The following is a 20,692-nucleotide window of genomic DNA, read 5'->3' as shown; positions in this document are numbered from 1 at the left end:
AGGGAAATCTGAACCGGCAAATCATTTCAACAACAAACTGGAATCCCAGCTTTCCAGGGTCCAGGCTGACGCGGCTTCTCTGTGCTGACTGTCGCGGTCACACAGGAAGTGCCACGTGCTGGTTTGAGTGTCTCTGTGTCCCGCTCCATCTGACTTCCCACTCGCCTGCTCTCTCCCATCATTTAATTCATTTTTTACATCTTAATTTTGACTCAACTAGTCTGTGTCTCTAATAGTTTATTATTCTCTAAATTACATGGTCAGCAGGCAGTATTCCCTCATCCTCCCTCTCCTCACCATGGGGCAGACATAAAAATGTGAACACATTTTTTTTTTTTTTTTGGGTTCTTTGAGGGGGACGCTAAGCAAACCATTCTTTCAGATACATTTAATGTACTGAGAACAAGGGCACTTGGACAGTAACATAATCAATTACCAGTTTCTCCACGGATTCTTCAAAAGAATGTCAAAGTAAATGTGTTAGAAATGAACAAAAATGAAACCTTGGCACTACGACATCTGGACACTTGGTGAAGACCGTGTATTTATTTTGGTTCTCTTCTTTAAATTTAGAAGTGCCTCAAATTTGGTGTCTAAAAGGTTAAAGAAAACACAGTGAAAACAAAACTTTAACACTTAAAACAAATAAGGCAATACCAGACCACCATACTTTCTGGATCCCAGCATATATAATTTTATAAGCCACATATAATGCAAAATATAACCTCATCTTTCTATAACTACGCACACTTTTTTCTACAGCATTTGTTTCTGCCTTATAGCAGATGCCACGTAGTCAACAAGGTAAAACACTTTCCACAATTTTCAGCATATCAGTTTTATACCCCCTATGACATCATTCCTATGGTTGCTGTTAAGCCCTGACTTTTAGGCAGTGAAAATTCACCGGGCATCTTCACCAAGTCTGGAAGGGTCCTCGGGGCATGTCACCCCTCTCCTCACCCTCCCACCTTCCTCTTGGGAATCTGTGGGCAGCGCTGTAACGCTACCTGACACATCTTCTGGACCTCAGGAGGCTTGGGTGCCTTTGTGGGTTCTTTCCCAAGACTTTCCATGGAGCTACAGGATCCTGCTCTACCCTTGCCTCACCACTTCTAAGTGTGGAGTTTCCCAGAGGAGTCTCTCCTGCTTTTGGGCTCCTTCTGACATCTGCCAGACCACCACGAGGCCTCGGTGCCTTTAACCTTCTGGGGATCCCCCTCCTCCAGTCTATTTAATTTGAGGACAGCGTAGGCCTTCATTTCAGCTTTTCCCCTTTCCTTGTTCATGTCAAATTTCCAGGGCTGGGCGTTCTGACACTCGAAAGACAGCACACTTGAGGATTAAAAACATGATTCAAGAACACACTGTCTCACCTGAAAGTTCCAAGATCCTGTTTTTCAACTCAAAAGACAAGAAAGTGTTTGCTGTTTTCTGCAGTTCATTTGTAGAGTTAGAAACCAGACTCAGAGGCCTGTGCCGAGCCGTCAGCTTTGGCCGCACCCGTTAGGCTAAAACTTAACACAGGTTTTACTCACATGAGGAAAGAGGGGCGGCGGCAGCTTCAAGCCCAGCCTCTCAGCCCAGCGACACTGCATCTCCGGCAGCTTCAGTGGGGTGAGTCCCAGAAGAAGCCACCGTTTTAGCCCCCGGAGAGAGGGGTCCTGAGCCAATCAGTGATGCCGAGGCCTCGGGTCACCTTACCCATCACTGTGGCTTCATAGGGGCGGGGCTCTCCCTCATAAAGCTTATGGTGCTGTTGAAGGGCCAAGCACTTTGATTTAAAAAAAGGGTGGCAAAAAATGGCAAATTTCAGAACTATAATTTAACATAAGGTCATGGGTCATTTCAGTGACCCTCTACAACTGCACAGAACCTTTCTAAGGATATGAATATACATTATCATGTCTGCTTCTGAGGACAGTTTTGTAAAAGAGAAAAATGATTATAATCCTTGTTTTATAATGCAGGTGAGTCTCACATTAAGAAGCTAACATGGGGATACACTTCTATATCAGGGCTTTTAATGTCTGTTTCAGTTTTATATATGCAACAACGTGCTGAACTTCAAACTTTAGCATTTTCCCAAAGCCTGCTACAACTTTTAAAAATTTAATCAAGTTAGATGAATAAAACTTATAGATGTATATACTTATATATATATATATATATATTTATAAATTTAACTCAGCTAAGTTGATTACATACTCTCTCTCTGCCTCTCTTTCTCTCTCTCTCTCTCTTTCTCGCTCTCTCTCTCTCTCTATAATTTTAAGGAACTATGCAAATCAGGCTCAATTTGATAATCATATATATTTTTCTTGACACTCAGCCTCAAATTAAAATCTAATTTAACATGCTATTGCTTACATTGTTCTCTACTGTCATTTCTATGAGGATTTATACAATATAGTCCTTTGGATTCTGCTTACATATCTGACATGTAGTAATGTGTTCATGTATTCAGCATCCTATTGACAATTTCATTTTACTCTTACTTGGCTGATCTTATGGACTGAGAGTCTTCTTTGGCACACAGTTTAATGCGAAGCGCACGCTGAGGCCTGGAACTCTTTCAGCACTGAGTGACTTCTGCTAAATCCCCACAGCAGCCTTCACTTGTTTTCACTATACAGCCGGCAGGTGGCTGGTATCTTATTCATGCTGCCCTCTGTTGCTGCTCAGACCCGGTGCCCGTGGTCAGCACAGCTCAGCACTCGCTGTGGGATGTTAGGCTGCTTTCAAATAATTGCAGATGCCTTTCAGATACTCTGTTTCCAGAAAGTTTTACTTTTAATCCCACACACTTCTATCTTCAGTTATTAATAATTTGCTCAAGACCAAGTCTGGATGATGCTAGAAGCTTGATCTTACATTCGACAAGCTGTTTTTGAAGAGGTCCTGGAAACTTGATTAGAATATCCAAAGTTTCCCCAGAAATCAGATAACATATTGTGACATTTTTCATGTATATATGTATATATATGAATTCCATCATATATTTAAAGAAGAATTAACTCCACAACTATTCCAAAAAATTGAAGAAGGGAACACTTCCAAACTCATTTTATGAGGCCAGCCTTACCCTGATACCAAAGTCAGACGCCATGAGAAAAGAAAACTACAGGCAATATCCTTGATGAACATAGATGTGCAAGTTCTCAACACTAGCAAACTGAATTCAACAACACAGTAAAAGGATCCTACACCATGATATAGTGCATTGTACCCCTGAGATGCAAGGATATTTCAACATATGAAAATCAATTAATATGACAAACCACATGGACAGAATGGAAGGTGAAAGTCATATGCTTATCTCAATAGATGCAGTAAAAGCATTTGGGAGAACTCAATACCATTTCATGATAAAAACTCTCAAGAATGTACGAATAGAGAGTAATTACCTCGACATAACAAAGGTCATATACGAAAAGCCTACAGTGGATATCATATTCCACAACGAAACATTGAAATGTTTTCCATTAAGATCTGGAAAAAGGCATCCCAGAAAACATTTTCATTGCCTATCCAACATGGAGCAGAGCATGGAAAAGACTTTTTGAAGTGCCACTCCTCAGAAATATCCCCTCTTTGTTTTGGCTATCACTACAAATTCATGGCAAGACCTCAAAAGCCCCACCAAGACTCTAGGATATTTTTTAATCCCCCAGAGCAATAAAGTCTTATGGCTCCTGTGTTAAGACGGCTGGTTTGAACAGTGGCATTTTAGAGATGGCTGGATTTGATACCTGGCATCAGTGTCACTGTACAAATTTTATAAGAGAAATGACAGATTGAAAGTCTAAGCCATAAACACACAGCCAGTTTTCAAAATAAAGGCAAAGCAAAAGAAAAGTTGTTTAAATTCATTTCCCCAGCTACCAAAACAGACGTCCCAAAGCTGTGAAAAGTAAGTATAGAATGGAAGCAGTGCTGTGAACAATAACCATATATTCTTATTTGAAAGGTTAACGCCAAGGTCCCAAGGAGATAATTCCATTTTAGAACTGACATAAAACTTCACTCACCTACTGGCATTATTTTACTATTTTCTGAGAGAGAACCTTATTCAGAGACCTTGATCTCTTGTGTTTATTAACATCTGATTCTGAGTCTCCTATTCTTGTCAAACTTCAACTCCAAGGTCATGCTTTTCAAACCGCCCGCCCCCGCCCCCACCACAACACACACACACACACACACACACACACACACACACACACACATTTTGTAGTAGAATCTTCTTAGCACGTCCCCCTCAAGATTCTGGTACCTAGATCCTCTTTATCTCATGCTTGCCAGCATTGCTCATCTTCCTTATTCTTGAGGAAACATCACTCATAAACACTCCATCCACCTGACGCTTCCATAAACTTCCTTAGTCCCAAATCACTCCTGCTCTCAGCATCTGCCGAGGTCTCTGAGGGGTCCCTAGGAGTTGGACTGTTCTTCATGAACCTGTTACAGAACAAGCTGTAAAATAAAACACGTAGATACAGAAGTGCACAAATCAACATCATCATTAATTGTGGCTTAGGTACTTCTGTTAGAGAGATGTCCGTCCTAATACTGAATTCCAAGTTTGCAGGCTTATCGCTGCTTCCAGTGTGCTGGACCAGGGCGAGCTTCCTCCAAAAGCTGTGGACTTCTCGGCAATGTGCAGCTTGGGGTTGCAGACGAGAGCACGAGCTTTCTGTGGACAGGATGGTTCTCGAGGGAGGAAGGATGAAGCCGAGCTGTACCTGCTCAGTGATTCTTACCAAAAGCACCCATCAGCTAACTCACTCCACCTTCCAGAGGATGGAGTTACTGAAGGGCAGAGAGAGGCCAGCGTATGCTTTAAGGACACATACACACACACACACATTTCTTTTACGCTGATGTGCAAATGGCTAACCCCAAATTACATCCAGCACACTATCTGTTTCTACACTCATGCTGTGGTTGCTGTTAAGTGTTAGTGGAAAGAGGGGAGAAACTTCTAAACTAATTCAGAACTAGGGACCTATGGAAAGCTAATATTCAACCACTATTGCCCCTTGATCCATATTTCAAATCCATATCTATGTTTATAAAGATAATTTCATTTCTTGAAATGTCTCTTTTCACATTTCAATACAGATTAGGTGAAGGTGTTAAAATGAGTTTAGAAGTGTCCCCCCCCCCACCACCACCCCCCCCTTTCTAAGTTTTGGAAGAATCTGTTAGGATTGGTGGCATTATTATTTTTCCATTCCTAAATGTTAGGTAGAATACAATAGTGTAACTCTCTGTGCCTGGTATCATTTTTGTGGAAAGTTTTTTTAAACTTCGAAATCTATGTCTCCAATAGGCAGAGTTAGTCAGGTCATCTCTTTTTCCCTTGATTGATTGGGTAATTTTTCAGGATGATTTTTACCTTACCTATGTTATCCAATTCACTGGCATAACATTTTTATTGTGTCCTCCTAGCATCTGTAGAATCATTAGTGGTATAGTATCGTTCTTGCTTGCTATCGGTAATTCATGTCTTCTCTCTTTTATTCTTGACCATTCTGATTAGAAGTTTATCATTTTTATTGATCTTTCCAGGAAACCAGATTTTGGCATACTGATTTCCTCTGGTGGTTTTCTGTTTTCATTTTCACTGATTTCTTATAATATCTTTTTCACTTACTTTCTTCTGCCAGGTTTCGATTTCATCTGTTATTCCTTCCCTAGTTTCTCCTGGAGGAAGCTTAGCTCAATAATGTGAGACCTTCTTTTCTCATTAAAAAAAGCAAAATTAAAGCTGTACACTTCCTTCTGTTCTGCTTTTATTGCATCCCACAGATTTTCATATATTGTTGCTCATTTCTGTTAAATTCAAAACATATTCTAATTTGCCTTGTGATTTCTTTTGACCCAGGTACTGTTGAGGAGTTTATTGTCTAATTTCAAATTCTGGCATACTTTACAAATTACCGGATACCTGATTCAATTCTGCTGTAACCAGAAAACATAATTTGAATGACTTAAATCCTTTAAATTTATTGAAATTTATTGCGTGGCCCAAAATATGACCTACCTCAGTGAATTTTCCAGATGCACTTGAAAATTAAGTGTCTCTGTTGGTTGGAGTGTTTGATTTCCCACATTTCTCTTCACAAAACAAAATCTAGATGGCAAAGTGACATGTCAGAAACTTGGCAATAATAATAATGATAATAATAACAATAATAATCTGTAGAGAAAGGGAGTGTATTTGGGATAGCACATCAGGAATACAAGCTTTCAGGAACAAAAAGAAGGGCCAGATGTAAGGTGGATATGATCTTTGCAAGCAGTGTTGTTTGTGGCAGCCGTAGGGTAGCCCAGGGACATTGTAGGGCTACTTGCCAAGAGCAGAAGTAGACAGCAGTTATTCCCAAAGCTTTGTAAAGAGTCAAAGTGAAAACTGAAGTTCTGTTCTCATATCTTATTAAATTATGAAATGAGAAATAGTAGCTTCTTTCTGTATCTCTCCTCCCTCCACTGACTTTTCAGTTTGGAACCTCTAAGATAAATCCGTTACATGGAATACCAAGTGTGAACCAAGAATGGTGGTATGAAAAATAAACAAAAAGAAACTCTTTAGTTTCCCAGTTTGCGGAAGCATAGAAACTCGACAGTATTTTGACTTGTCAGCAAAGCAGATATGGATCCGAGCACACACTGGCCTGTGAAATCCGTTTGGTTGTTGTAATTGCTGTTGTTTAGTCTGTAAGAGTCCTAGGAATTTACATCAATGATGTGACAGTGCTAATGTATTCCAGTGGACGAATGTCGATGAGTGTCATGTCACCCTTGGTCCTTCAGTCAATACCACGTGTTAAGGAAAGCCTGGCACCTACGGAAATAAGGATGGGAGCTTGAGCAAATCCGATTTTTTAAACACAGAGTAGGTCAGAGCAGCCTGACTAAATACCAAGATTCACGGACGGAAAAGTGAGAGATGACATTAGAAGGAGGAGAATCACCAGACGAGCCAGAGGACTGTGAACACCGTCCCAGAAGTAACTTGGATAGAAATAAAAATATACTAATTTATTCTTCCATTAATTCCTATTGTTTTCTAACATTGCTACATTTTTCCTGATTAGAGTGTATAAAAACCATCCAAATTCAAGCATTACAAAATCCAGTCATGTATTAAAAGAGTGGGAGTCTCCCAAATTGGTGCGGTACCTAATATATTACTACTGCCTAACATTCTGAATATTTCTTTGATTTTTCCTTCTGAATATACAAGTGTATTTAATATTTTTATAGAAAGTAAATTATGCCTTGTATAAAAAAATGACGTTTTATTTTAGCTATTCTAAAATTTTTGTCTCATGTATGGCAAAATGTCGCTTTCTCTTGGCTATTCTGCTTGCACAATATTCCATGTTAAGAAATACAACTGTCCCATCATTCTTTTTAAGCATGGTATAGTAGTTTCTTATAAAAATATGCAGTAATTTATTATATTTGATGAGTTCTTCCTAACATGTCGCTAATATAAACAGTGCTACCTTCTTGTATATGTTTTTCTAGACTTGAGGAAGTATTTCTAGAGTATACATTGCTAAAAACAGAAATGTCAGGTTATAAAGCACATAATATTTACAATTTTACTAGACATTACCAAAATGCTTTCTAAAACGTAGTATCAATTTATATGTCCACTAAGATTGTAGAAGAGAGACCATCTCACTGCAACTTCCCAGTAAGGATATTACCTTTCCATATGTAAAAAATTGAATACTCCAGAGGTGACACTTTATTGTTGTTTAAGTTATCGATTCTGTAAATTTTAGTAAGGTTGAAGATACCTCAATATGTTAATTAGGCCACATTCTTTTCCACTGAATTGCCCACTTTAACAATCTAGTACAATATTCCTGCCAAAGTTCTACATGCAATTTGTTAAGGGGACTCCATAGGCAGCAGAATGAACCTTCTATGCATATGACCTAAGCATAGCCTTGGTACCTAAGCACTGGCAGGAGATATTAGGAGTTGGGGGACCCTGTCCCAACCTTTTCTTTGGTGTTTAAGTCCTTTGCAAGACCTTACCAAATGTTCTGAATGTGGATAAATACCCTGGAGTCCTTAGAACAAGCCCCGTCTGAGGTCCCCTAAGACCACGCACCAATATGCTGTCCCACTCCCACTGCAGGGTTATTAGAGCATAGTTTATTTTTACCAGCACCAGGAAAGACAGGGACCAGCATGCGGCAGCCCCAGGGGTTCCTTGAGGTTTACAGTTCAAGAAGCTGAGAAGACCTGTTTCCACAGTGTCTGTGGCGTGGCTGTGGGGACAGCAGCTGGCAGAGGCCAAGCCTTGCCTTCTAGACCTTCGGATGTCTCCACTGTAGAAGGGGCATAGCTGGGGTGTAGATGTTCAAATACAAAACCTGACACTGAGCAGGCGATCTAACTCAGTGCACTTTGAAGGGGACATCCGTGGCTCCATGAACTTTGATTGTCAACCCCTCGTCCTGGAAAGAGCTGGGGCTTTTGGGAGAAGGCTCTTCTACCAAAAGTTGTGGAGTGAGAGCTCAACATGTGGGACGGAAATGGTACTGTCAATACGCCACCCTCAGGGACGCCTGTGTTGGAGCCGCTGTATCTGGGAAGAGAGAAGAACACTGGGGGGACAAACACTGAACATTCCCTGCTCCGCCTGTGGCAGAGTCTGTCCTTTGCCTGGTCCAGAGACACACGTGCTTCTGGGAAGCAGCCAGCCACTTGGCAAGCAGCACCCGAAGCGCTCACCACTTCCTGGGTGAGCTCGGTATGCTCTAGGTCTTCCCATTGGCCTCAGGGGCACAGAGAGCTGGCAAGGCCCCAGAAGAAGGACAGCGCCTTTGTGGTTGAAACACAGTGTGTCCAGCCGTTCAGCGAGGACGGGACACCGCTACCAGAGCGTTCATGAGAAAACTGTTTACTTTTTGGGGACTTGGTCTCAAGCGGGCCTTGGGCAAAGGGCTTAAGCCTGTCTGAAAATAGGGATATTAACCACTGTGCCGTCACGGGACAGAGAGCACACAGCTGGGTGGCCTGGCACTTGCCTGTTTAACATCCCCAACTCCCCACTCCCCTCACCTCGCACCTCTCCCCGTGTGCCCTTTGTACCCAAACTGAGTCCCCCGGAAAAAAGAACAGAGTTCACGTGAGCTCACTCAGATGTGAGGGAATCTGTTTTGGTTTGCTTATCCGCTTCCCGGCAAAGTTACCTTTTCCCCTGGTCACCTTTGCCAGAGCACACTAACATCCTCACTGCCTTCCCACCCGTGTCTCTCTCACCTCCCCACATGCCCTCCATATACCTTATACCCCCATGTCCTAAGATGTTGTCTGGAACCCTAGCCCTGAGAGGCTAATTGTCTCAGCAAAAGACCCTGTGTTCATATACGCTAGAAGGGCATGTGGTCCAACAGTGAATTAAATGTTAAGGCTTTCTCCCATTGTATCCCATTAGAGTGCCTGATGATATGCAACAGGGATATGCAATCAGCATGCCCCCACAATTTCACATACACTAGAAGGGCATCTGGTCCAACAGTGAATTAAATGTTAAGGCTTCCTCCCATTGTATCCCATTAAAGTGTCTGACGATATGCAACAGGGAGGTTACATGGAGGACCACTATCCAACAAAATTAACTTCCAGCATTTCAACCTCAGGCCCTAGCTCACCAGCCCCTTTCCTTGAACTTCCACATTTCCCTTGGAAAAATGGCAGGCCCCAGTTAACCAGCCCTTCTCTTATTTCTCCTTCCTCCCCAACCCCCATCCCACAGGAAGAACTGCATCCTCTGATGCAATCCCAAAGTATGACTTCCCCCCGCCTCTACAGCTCTCCATGGACTGGTAACTCCCAGGCAGCAAACTGAGAAGCCTACCTGCGCCTGATGTATCTACCCTGAGCCCCTGCACAAACGCCACACAAACACATACAACTGATGCTGCTTATTTATCTTCTGGTTTTATTCCAGGTTTACTGGTGTCTCCCTCTCTGTACGTTTCACCACCAGACCTCTCTTCATTTCTTCGTGTGCAGGACAACCATGTTGACCGTTCGCCTTCATCTGAAGCAGCTTCTTAGGTCAAGGGTGATGCTCCATCACACGCATCTCAACATCGGGAGTTCCTTTGGAAACACACACAGACACACACATAATAACCCATCCTCCCTGAACAACGCTAAAGACCGCTTTAACTTTTTAAGGCCCTGCCCAGGAGACAGAGTCACATTCCCTGTGATCTCTTACATTTCCTCCAACCACATATTAGAAACGATTCTTCATCATCTATGCAAAATGGCCACTGTTCTCACCATAGCCGTGGGAGGTGAAGGAGATGCATGAGAAAATTAAAAGGTGACTGTGATGATCAAAACAGAAAAAAATGACGGGACAGCGGGGCTTAAGGCTTTGCCCAAAGGGGACTCACAGACCTCTGTGGAAAGGGGGTGGTGGGGGGAACCTGAGGCAAGCCCAAATTTAAGGGGGCGGTACAGGAGGCCTGAGGGTGGGGTTGATGGCCATGGAATGACAGTTCAGAGACGTGCACCTTTGAATCTCAGTGACTTTGACGCTCATGCTGCTTCACTTGCCTAAAGCTTCCCTAGTCAGCACCAGTTCTGCACTGCAGTTTTCCAGATGTGCTGTCTCACCCTGATGCCCTCACGCCCTGGTGTCACTGTATGCCTCTGAGCCTCAACTTCTCCATGAGTGAAATAAATGACCCAGCTGACTCGTTTCAGCGCCCAGCCCCTGGGCCCCTCACCTACCTGTCCTCCTCTCACTTACCTGTCCCGGTGGTGCCTTCCTCCCTGGGGTAGTAGCGCAGGGGATTGGGCCACAGGTCCTCGCTGATGATCTGGTAGGGGAAAGGGGCCCGGTCGGGACAAGCCAAGCCAGGCCAGGCCCACACCCCTCCCCCCGAGCAGCCAAACAACATCGCCATTGCTGAGGAGGCCCAGAGGCACCCCACCTCAGCAATCCTGCTAGATCCTGCAAAGCTGTGGTCAGAGAACCACCTGAAGAAGTCATGGCTGCTGCTGTGGTGCCTGCGGCTATACGCCTCACTTTTAAAATGCCGGTGCCACTGAATTGGAGTGGAATGAGCTGCCATGTATCCTGTGGGAAAAGGAGCATGGGAGAAGGGCCTAAATCATGTTTCAAGTTCACCTCACCCCATCTGCCCTCCCCCACAGTCCAGGGAGCTGTCTCTTGCCAGTGACGTTAATGAGATACTCCTTAACAACCACTTCATTCTGGAAATAGCGGTTGTTCCCGAAAAACAACACGATCTTGCAGCAATCACTGGGAAAGCTGAGTTTCTGCACCTGATGGGACAAAGTGGAGGAGGAGGGTGAAATCTGTCTCCAGTAGACCTGCTCTTTCCTGCTTTCCGGGATAAATCATTTCCCCTCTCCTCCCCAGCCTCAGCCTCCCCAGCCTGACCTTCAAGTTGGTCATGTAGCTAAGCATGTCTTTATCTAGGTCACTCATCGTGGCTGACATCTGGGGGTGGTTCACAAACTGCTTTACGTCAAGGAGCCTCTAGATGCCGGAGGTAAAAGGCCTACGAGCACAGAGCGAGCCTAGAGAGCAGCCTAGGAGTGTCTGATCTCAACTCCCCACTAGTATGTAGTCCTATTCCTTCAATACAGACTGCATGAAGGCACAATGAGCCCCTCGGGGTGTGCATATCTGTGCACGAAAACAGGGAGCCTCCGTTTCTGAGAGGGAGGCCCTGACCTCCATCTGGACAGAACAAGCTTATATCTGCACAGCAAACACTCCTGGCTCTAACTAGGATGAGCATTCATAACTCCCCACTCTCACCCCCATTTCCCTTGATGGTTATTCCAAGGAGAACCTGTGCACAAGACAACTCTTTTGTCTCAAGAGGCCCTGGTACTAATGACAATACCTTTTTGGACCTCTGCAACTAAAGCCCTAGTCTTGCTTCCTGCTATGCAGAAAATCAGCATGCCCCCACAATTTCAGGATCACATTTCCATGAGTGTGCCCACAATGCAAAATCCAATGGATACATTTTGGTACCCAAACGGCCCTCTATGTTAGGTACCTCTTGCTGTAGCCCAGCCACCCCGTGGTCTCTCAACTACAAAATTAAGGATACAACTTTGACCCAGAAGCCAGGGATGCTCTGGATGATGGTGCTTCTGTGTTCTAGATAGGTCTTCCGCCTCCCAAGTATTCTGAGATTGAGACGAGCGCAGGCTCGGCTGCATTGCCTATTCAGAGGCTCCAGCTCTAACTGCACGGCCTCCAGCGCCTCCAGCGCCTCCAGCGGGGACGGGGCGCTCTGCGGGGACGGCCCTGGCTCTTCCTGACCCTCCTCCTGGGGCTTCTCCTCCGGCTCTTCCACCAGCATCTGCTCCTCCTGCTGTTCCTGCTCCTCCTCCTCCATCACCACCTCCATCTCTTCCATGATGTCCTCCACAGGCAGCCAAAACACCTGCATGATCCGCACCAACTCTCCCTACAACCGGGCCGCGCCTTGCGGCACCACCTCCCCGCTGAAGATGGCGGCTTCCTCGCCACACCCATCAGCTAGTGCCGGCACCCTACCCACCTCCCGCACCACACCTGGGGACCCGCGGGCCCCTGCTTCCTGAGGATCCCCTCCCACACCTAGGATGACCCCGGGTCCCTGGGCAGTGCCGCCTTCCCCGGGCCCCGCCTCACTGCCCATGTGGACCTGGCTCTGAGCTGGGGCAGCGGCGACGGTGTGGCAGTTGGAAGCTCAGCACGTGGGCGGCAGAGAACGCAGCACCAGCGACCGCAGTCACGCTTCGCTGCAGACTGAATCGTTCCCTGGAGCCTCTGCGGTGAAGAGGTCTGAAACGCATGCGCAGGACCTTTGGCCACCAGGCACGCGTGACCAGGCGGCGGGAAGGAGCTGCAAGCCACGCCCAGGCTGCTCGTCCCCATCACGACCAATCAGGGCGAGGACAGTGGGCGTCACCCTCGGCTGCCTCGCGAGGACAGTGGGCGTCACCCTCGGCTGCCTCGCCCCTCGCCTTGTGGAAACAGGCCAGCCTCCAGCATTGCCGGGTCTCCCAAAAAAAAAACTGTACAAGGAAATGCATGGTGGCCAAGGTTGCTGGATCGTTTTCTTCCAGGGGACAGAGAGCCCGAAGCTCTGCGGCATGAGAGGCGAGTGTCCGGCAAACCCAGCTCTTTGCTAGACTTGAATTCCTTTGTTCAAGTGCAGGAAAGCCATGGAGTGAAGAGCTCCGTCTGAGTGTCTGTCTCCTCTCGGCCTTTGTGTGTGTGTGTGTGTGTGTGTGTGTGTGTGTGTGTGTGTGTGTGTGTGTCTGCGTTCTTGTTTCTATATGTATCTGGTCCCTCCCTCCGTGGCCCACTCTCCTGGGATCCCTGTCCCCTCTGGAGACTTAAATTCTCAGAGAAGTTCATATGTTGGTTTAATTAATACAGACTCTAAATGTCTTTAGAGTTATCAACACCATGTATAATACTTTTATTGCACTTAGGTTAACTAAAAGTCAGTAACCTCATCTAGTCTGTTACAAAATTTGTCAACAACAAAAAATGGTATTTTGATATTTTCATATGTAATAAAATAGAAATAAATGGGATTACAGCTTTTAGGTAAACTCTTTGAGAATAATTTTGTGTCATGGTATGTTACTTAAAAATAGTTTCTCCGAACCTTTCTGGTAACTTGAATCTAGAGGTTTTCTACCTTAAGTTAAATGATGAGAATTCAGTGAATATCCATATAATTTCCAAAATAAAATACTGAAATATTAAATGCCTAGCAAGTCAGCTTACCTACTTTTGCCTTATTAGAGAAAAGCTAAAGATGCTTGACGTTATTGGACACGTCTTATACCACACTGAGGAAAGAAACTACACTGTGAGACGATATATGTTTCTAGAGGTGGTTATTGAATATACTCATAAGTTTGCCAGTGAGGAAATGCTGATATGACACATGGTTACCGATTACTTCTTGGTTTTATCTAGACATTGGAGTTTTAATGGTTAAGAATTTTAATTAATATATGTAATTGGATCTGCTAGAAAATAATAAGGGAAATATATACCTGCTTCTGATAACAGATTGTAAATTTTCTTTACTGTTAAGTTATCCATTTTAAATATCTGTGTTTACCTTTGAAATTTTTCACTGCCACTTTGGTTGAGTAAATAGCTATTGTTTCATAGCAACTTACCATCCTACTTAAGTGTTGTCCCTGCCCTAAAGTTCGTTTGTAAAAGAAGTACATGAATGATGTATTTCTGCAAAATGAGAAACTGAGAAATGATAAACTGTGAAGGAACAATCCTTGGTTATATTAGTATGTACGATCTCTATTTAAAAAGATGGTGACACAGGGAACGTATTCACTGAAAGGGAAATTTAAGCTGAGATGACAAAATACAGGAAACAACTAGGAGTAGGATGGGCATAGAGTGCAGGTAGTTTCCACTCAGACATACATTACCTGTAAATGCCTCATGACAGAACAGAGCATAATTTAAATGCTTTGATAGGAAAGGTATATACAATAATATATAATCTAATGAAAGGAGATAGTTGTAAAGTAGAATATATATGATATGTTTCTCCTTAGTATGAATGTACCCTTGGTTTGGGTGTATAATCATTAACAAATATCCTTGGCTATATATACTTCTCTATCTCCACTGCAAGTAATAAAAACCAAAAATTGTCTGAAAAGTACTATCTGGCTCTTCTGGGGCAGACACTGTGGAAACATAATAATTAAATAACCACTTAACCCATTACTCAGAATTCATTATTACCAGTCTTGAGTACTCAGCATATATTGAAGATATTGGGGAAATAAATTTATCAAATCTTCCTCTATGGTTAGTATCCGAGCAGCCATACACATTTTAGAGATATTAGTAGTTCCTAGGATTTTTTAAAGCCTACAAGTCATTAGGAGAAGAAACTGAAAGAGGTCTTCTTATCTAGAATCACAGGGGCAGGCAGAAGACCTGCCATACAGTAAGATGTTCCTGTCAAATGTGAGATAAGCAATGCAGTACTGGTTCTACAAATCTAATACTGAAATACAGTTACCTAAAAATCATAATACAGAAAATGTTAGCTTCCTTTTGCTGTTGTACGACAAACTTAGTGGCTTAAAACAACACAAACTATCTTATACTTATGGAGGCCAGTCTGAAAGAGGTCTTAGGGAGCTACAGTTATGGTTTCAGCAGTTGCTTCCGGAGGCTCCGGAGAGAATGTTTGTCTTCCTTGCCTTCAGCTTCTAGAAGATGTCTGCATTCCTCAGCTCATGGCTGCATCACTCCACCCTTTGTTTTGCTTTTCGTATCACCTTCTTTGATTCCCTCTTCCTTTTGTAACAACCCTGAGATGACTTTAGGTCCCCTTGGATAACCCAGGATAAATGCCCATCTCAAGGTCTTTAACCTAATCAAATTGGCAAAGATTCTTTTACCATGTTAGGTATCATATCCATTCTCATGTTCTAGGGATTAGAATGTAAACATCTCTAGGTGCTATTACTCTGCCTGCCACAGGACGGATAGAGATGAAACTTCTGAATCAGTTAGTATAAAGACAAAAAGGAAAATCCAAAATATGCATTTTTAAGTAGGATTTTTTTCCTCACAGATTCTTTCCTATGAAAGATCCCTAAACACTATTTTGTCCGGGAGATGAAGGCTATCCAGGGTACAATAGGGAAATACGATTTCTTAAAAGTCGTGTTAGAAAGATCTGTGGTTTTAATGCTTTGCATTGGTAGTTTCTTAATCTTATATTACCCATTATTATTGAGCACTTGAGAAAACTATGGAAAGTGTTCCTGTAAACACCAGCTGATCAGTTGATGGTGATCAGTTAGTATTTATTGGGACACTTTCCATCGTCTAGATAGGTAACAGCCGTATGCATTATACAAAAGCTGATCTTTAAATCCGGCAAAGTTATAATTGTTCCCTAATTTAGGGGGTTTATGGTTTCTACCTAATATGTAGGCCAACCAGCAGCTTCCAAGCAAGTCTACTGGAAGGGACAAGTTCAGTACATATAGGGGGAAATCAAACAATTTTTATTATTTCAATAATTATTGTTTAATATTTTAATCCTGTAGTTGGCAGGAAAGAAACACTAAAGAGGAAAACAATTGACGTTAAATCTCAGACGGTGTCTGAGAAAATGTGACAGAGGTTTGGATATCACTCATTCATGAACAAAATTAAATCTGGCTGTTAAGCAGTAGAGCCAGAAGGTCTGTTTCATGCCATAAATGTGTTTTTCAGTGACTGCAATGCAATTAAAGGACTGCGAGGTTAAGATTACTGCAATTGCTACAGCAGGCAAGTAGCTGGATATGAGCAGAGTAATGGAAGAGGGGCCAGGTGGCAGGAAAGCAAGCACCTTGTAAACAACAGGGGTCCATGGGCAGACAAAGAAAAACAGGAACCTCCCGACTGACAGGAAACTGCACATTTTGGGTGGTAAGTGTCCTGAAGGCAGACAAAGAAAGATGAGGAAAGGCAGGAATCTCCTGCTTCCAAACGTAACCTGTTGCTCTCCCTATGATAAAATAAGCCTTGCAGACAAGAAGCACGCACCATGCACTGAGGCCATGACACTTCTGATGAAGCTAAATAAGGACAAAAAATCCCTTCTGGATCTGGAAAGAAACAGGGAATACGGCCCCCAAACTCCTGCTTCCCCAATGAGTATGCCACCCCTTCATTTGTATGCCCCTCATAACTGACTTGCCAGTGGAACCCAGGGCAGCAGCTCCTCACCTATCTGCCTGCTCTCCCTCTGAGAGCGTATTCTTGCTTAAATAAATCCTCACTTTACTTCCTTAACCTCGCTGTCTCATGGCCAAACTCTTTGCATGAGCAAGAACCTTAAATTCACTGGGGACACAATGAGTGTTTACACACGAGGAAGAAAGGAACAAATACATTTCTCTTAAAAACTAGTGGAGAAATACATATTTTCTGTTAATAGGAAAGACTGGGTTACATAAGCAGCCATGAAATTGAGAAATGTTTTAAAAGTAAATCCAAAGATAGCTTTTAACAATTTTGCAGCAAATACAACTCAAAGTTTAATTCCTCAGGATGGAGGAAGAAAAAAAAGGATACAGATCAAATGACAAAACTTCTCTTTAAAGGATGGACTATGTAGAAAATTGCAGAGAAATCTAAAAACTATTTTTAATAAAATATCACTTGAATAAATGAACTTTAAAACCAAAAGGACACCTATTCATCAATTATAATTCACCCAAGATTATAATTGTAAAAAGTATCATTCAAAATCTAAACATTAGAAATTACCTTAGGAATGCAGCTAAGAAATGATGTAATAAGGGCCTTTCCAGACAATCTGTCAGGTATTAAAGGTCTGAATATAAGGAAAGATGGGTGGGAAAGCTCAAGACATTAAAGTCCCCTAATTCAGCTATGAATCTAAAGTAATGTCAGTCAAAACTCCAGAAATAACTAAGATAAAAATGAACAGTAAACAAATTACTTGCATTAATGTGAAATTCTTAAATTATTTCTAACAATCATATAATGTAATGTGGTATTTGGCACTGTAAGAATGAATAGAATAGGTAGCCTAGAAAAAGACATGTGCATATTTACAAATTAACTTTCATGGTATAAATCAGTGGAAAAATTGGTCTCAAAGAAATGAAAGTGTCTATCTTATAACACAGTAAGAGAAAAGGAAATTACAGATCTAGGTGTAAAAAGCCAAACTCTAAAGTAACACTTTTAGACAAAATATACAACTTTTTAATTTCAAGATAAACGTTAATTCTTAAACGAATTCTTAAAATTCTTAAGTCCACAGGGACGTCCCTGGTGGCCCACTGGCTAAGACTCTGCGATGCCAATGGAGCGGGCCCGGATTCAATCCCTAGTCAGGGAACTAGATCCCGCATGCTGCAACTATTATGAGTTCGACTGCCCCACAACTAGAATATCCCGCATGCCACAACTAGAGATCTCACACACTGCGATGAAGATCCCGTGTGCCGCAACTAAAAGATCCTGCGTGCCACAACTAAAAGTTCCTGTGTGCCACAACTAAAGATCCTGCATGCTGAAACTAAAGATCTCCCACGCTGCAACGAAGATCCCGCATGCCACAACTAAGACCCAGAACAGCTAAAAAAAAATTTTTTTTAAAGTAAACTATTGTCTAAAAATGTTGACAAGACATAAAACGGTAATTAAACTGCAAGTGAGAAAGGTTTTCTCTAACACCTATAAAAACACAAAACTACCAAAGAAAAACAAGATAAGCAGTGTACGAGATAATCCCTTTAAGCAAATAAATTTTCACGAACATCGTTCAATCTCTGGCTAAATCATAGGTGATTTCAAATTCACTGTATATGAAACACAGACTAAACACAAATTATGTCCTACTATGTATCCAGAGTGTTGAGTGTCAGCTCCATTAGAAGATACACATCATGAGGTAAGATCTCATTCACTGCCTTTATGTTTAGCATATGGAACAAAGCCTAGAATACTGACTGCTGAATCAAGGAACAGAAGAAAATTTCCTTGTGTAGGTTTTTCAGTGTAGTTTCTGAAGGCAACTTGATATGCTTTAACATTACAAACCAGTTTCAATGACTCGAGTCAACAGAAAAACATTTAATTCTTACAAATTTTTTCAACAGGAAATTTTACATTTGGGGGTTAAATGCCATTTTTCAAAACAAGCCAACTAAGGTAAACCACACACAGGACTAATTTTAAAATTATTTATCTCCCTGTATTACTCTCATATGTAAAACATACAGAAAACTTTAAAAGTTAATATCCTTCACAGCACTCATTTAAATTTAAATAAACTTATAGTTGGCATTTACTTTTTATTCTCTGTACTGCAAATTTGTTATGTTCCTACAAAAACTTTTAACAGGACAGGCCTTAGCACTGTTTACGATTTTCAGCATTTACTTTAACATGTTCAAATACAGAATTCTTGTTCCAAGGTTGAGGAGAAATTTTATCTTCTAGGTTACTCCTTTCATCTTCTTACAAATATTATCACTATAATAAACAGAATATCTTGTCAAGAATCTTTTTGTTGGAGTTCAAAATTCCTAGGGGCAAGGTATCATAGATGCTATTTCCTGTGCACCTGTTGTTACAGTACAAATAATGCTAGGAAGTTTATATTCTTCTCATTCAACCCTCACAATTCTACAGGATAGGTGAATGAAAACATGTCTCTGTAAGTTAACTTACAGTGAGGAACTCACCAAAATACCAAAGTTGGCAACTGCTCCTCTGAAATATACTTTCATCCTATTTCTGGTTTCTCAATCAACTAATCTTTCCTGTTCTTATTGGGAAACCCCAAAACCACGACTTGCTTTACTGTTCTGGAACCAAACCCACAATATCCCTGTACTTTTAAGATCGCCCAACTGTTCAACATTTAAGAGTTTTATGGGTTTTTCATGAACATGTACTCAGGAAAAGGAATCGGTTCAGTTTTGGGTTCGAGACTTGGTTTGCTTTACCCTTCCTTTTAAGGATTTGATTCATCAATCTGATATGTTAGATACTAAAAGCAAACCTTTGATGTCCACTAGGATTTTATGCAATACGGTACTTTAAGGCCAGCCAAGAAAAATTAAACATAAAATTCTGTGTTCATTTGGACATCCTCGCTCCCTTCCTAATGTCTGCATTACACATTAGCCAGAGTTCCTCAAAGACAGAGTGCCTTCCTGATCATAAAGGTCAATTATTTTTACTTTCCTCTGACACTTACGGTGTAACTTCTTAAAAAGAATACTGTTCTTTCCCAGCTCTGTACTGGGATCATGTTGACTTGCTGCTCACTTTGTACCTGCTTACCCAGACTACGTATCCCTGGTGATCTTCATGTAAAATATCTGTATGTCACTTTGATGTGAATACTGTCCTTTCTCTTCAAAATGTATGTAACTATGCCTTTGACTTCTAACAGGTGGAACAGTCCTCAGAACTTTCTGAGTCTGTCTCCTGAGTTATAATCCTCAGTTTGGCTCAAATAATACTCTCCTTCCCCTTAACTTCATTTTTGCTGTTCCTTTAAAAGGAAATTGCAGATTTCTGTACTAGTTTTGCAGACTCCAATTTGGCTTAAAGTTTTTACACTCAAGTTTCTTCCCAAATTTAAAGCATTACTAATTAAATGTCACCTGAAGTCACTGACAAAAGACCCTTAACCCTCCAGATAACGCTATACTTATGAGTATATTACTAAACCCTTTGTGTTACATCAAGTACGCCAAAATAAAGTTAAAATCAGTATTACTTAAAACGTTTCCCAGTGTTTTAAAATCCAGGGGTACTAACTTTCACTAAGATATATAATCAGACAACTTAACTGGTTCCATTTACATTTAAGTGGAAAATTGGTTTTATTACCATTATTCCCACGTTGGTCATCAGCCACTTGAATATGGATCAGAAAATAGATACTTAACCTCAACATTTCTTAAACTCTTTACAGTCACATGTCTAAATTTTCCTTTCATTTATATGGTGTCCATGAGGTGATCTCCTGATTTGAGCCTGGGTCCTATGGGACCTGAGTCTAGATACTTTGGGGTAATGTTGGTGGATATTTGGGGTCATGCTAGGGAATCTGGA

At 42.0% G+C, this 20,692-nt stretch overlaps 1 protein-coding gene across 11 annotated transcripts in view; it reads right to left on the bottom strand.

Moving 5' to 3' along the window:
- Nucleotides 1-8,148: 8,148 nt before the first annotated feature.
- The window catches only part of LOC309653330 (testis-specific Y-encoded protein 10-like), a 95,071-nt gene continuing 82,527 nt past the window's right edge, over nt 8,149-20,692 (bottom strand). For 5 of the 11 annotated variants that reach the window (XR_014259085.1, XR_014259086.1, XR_014259090.1 and 2 more), the window contains 7 exons: nt 12,144-12,865; nt 11,459-11,557; nt 11,229-11,340; nt 10,986-11,131; nt 10,802-10,871; nt 9,948-10,140; nt 8,149-8,617 (listed from right to left, as the gene is read on the bottom strand). Coding sequence is in view for 3 of the 11 variants with exons in the window: in XM_082447931.1 (XP_082304057.1) it covers nt 10,097-10,140; nt 10,802-10,871; nt 10,986-11,131; nt 11,229-11,340; nt 11,459-11,557; nt 12,144-12,488 (816 nt within the window). In the remaining 8 variants the exon portion in view is untranslated. Of the gene's footprint in view, nt 8,618-9,906; nt 10,141-10,801; nt 10,872-10,985; nt 11,132-11,228; nt 11,341-11,458; nt 11,558-12,143; nt 12,866-20,692 lie in introns of those variants that run through there. The other 6 variants (XM_082447929.1, XM_082447930.1, XR_014259088.1 and 3 more) reach the window with 5 other exon arrangements.

This window comes from Balaenoptera physalus (assembly GCF_965194825.1).
Source record: "Balaenoptera physalus genome assembly, chromosome: Y".
NCBI classification, from domain to species: domain Eukaryota; kingdom Metazoa; phylum Chordata; class Mammalia; order Artiodactyla; family Balaenopteridae; genus Balaenoptera; species Balaenoptera physalus.
This window is presented reverse-complemented; position numbering and strand designations above follow the sequence as displayed.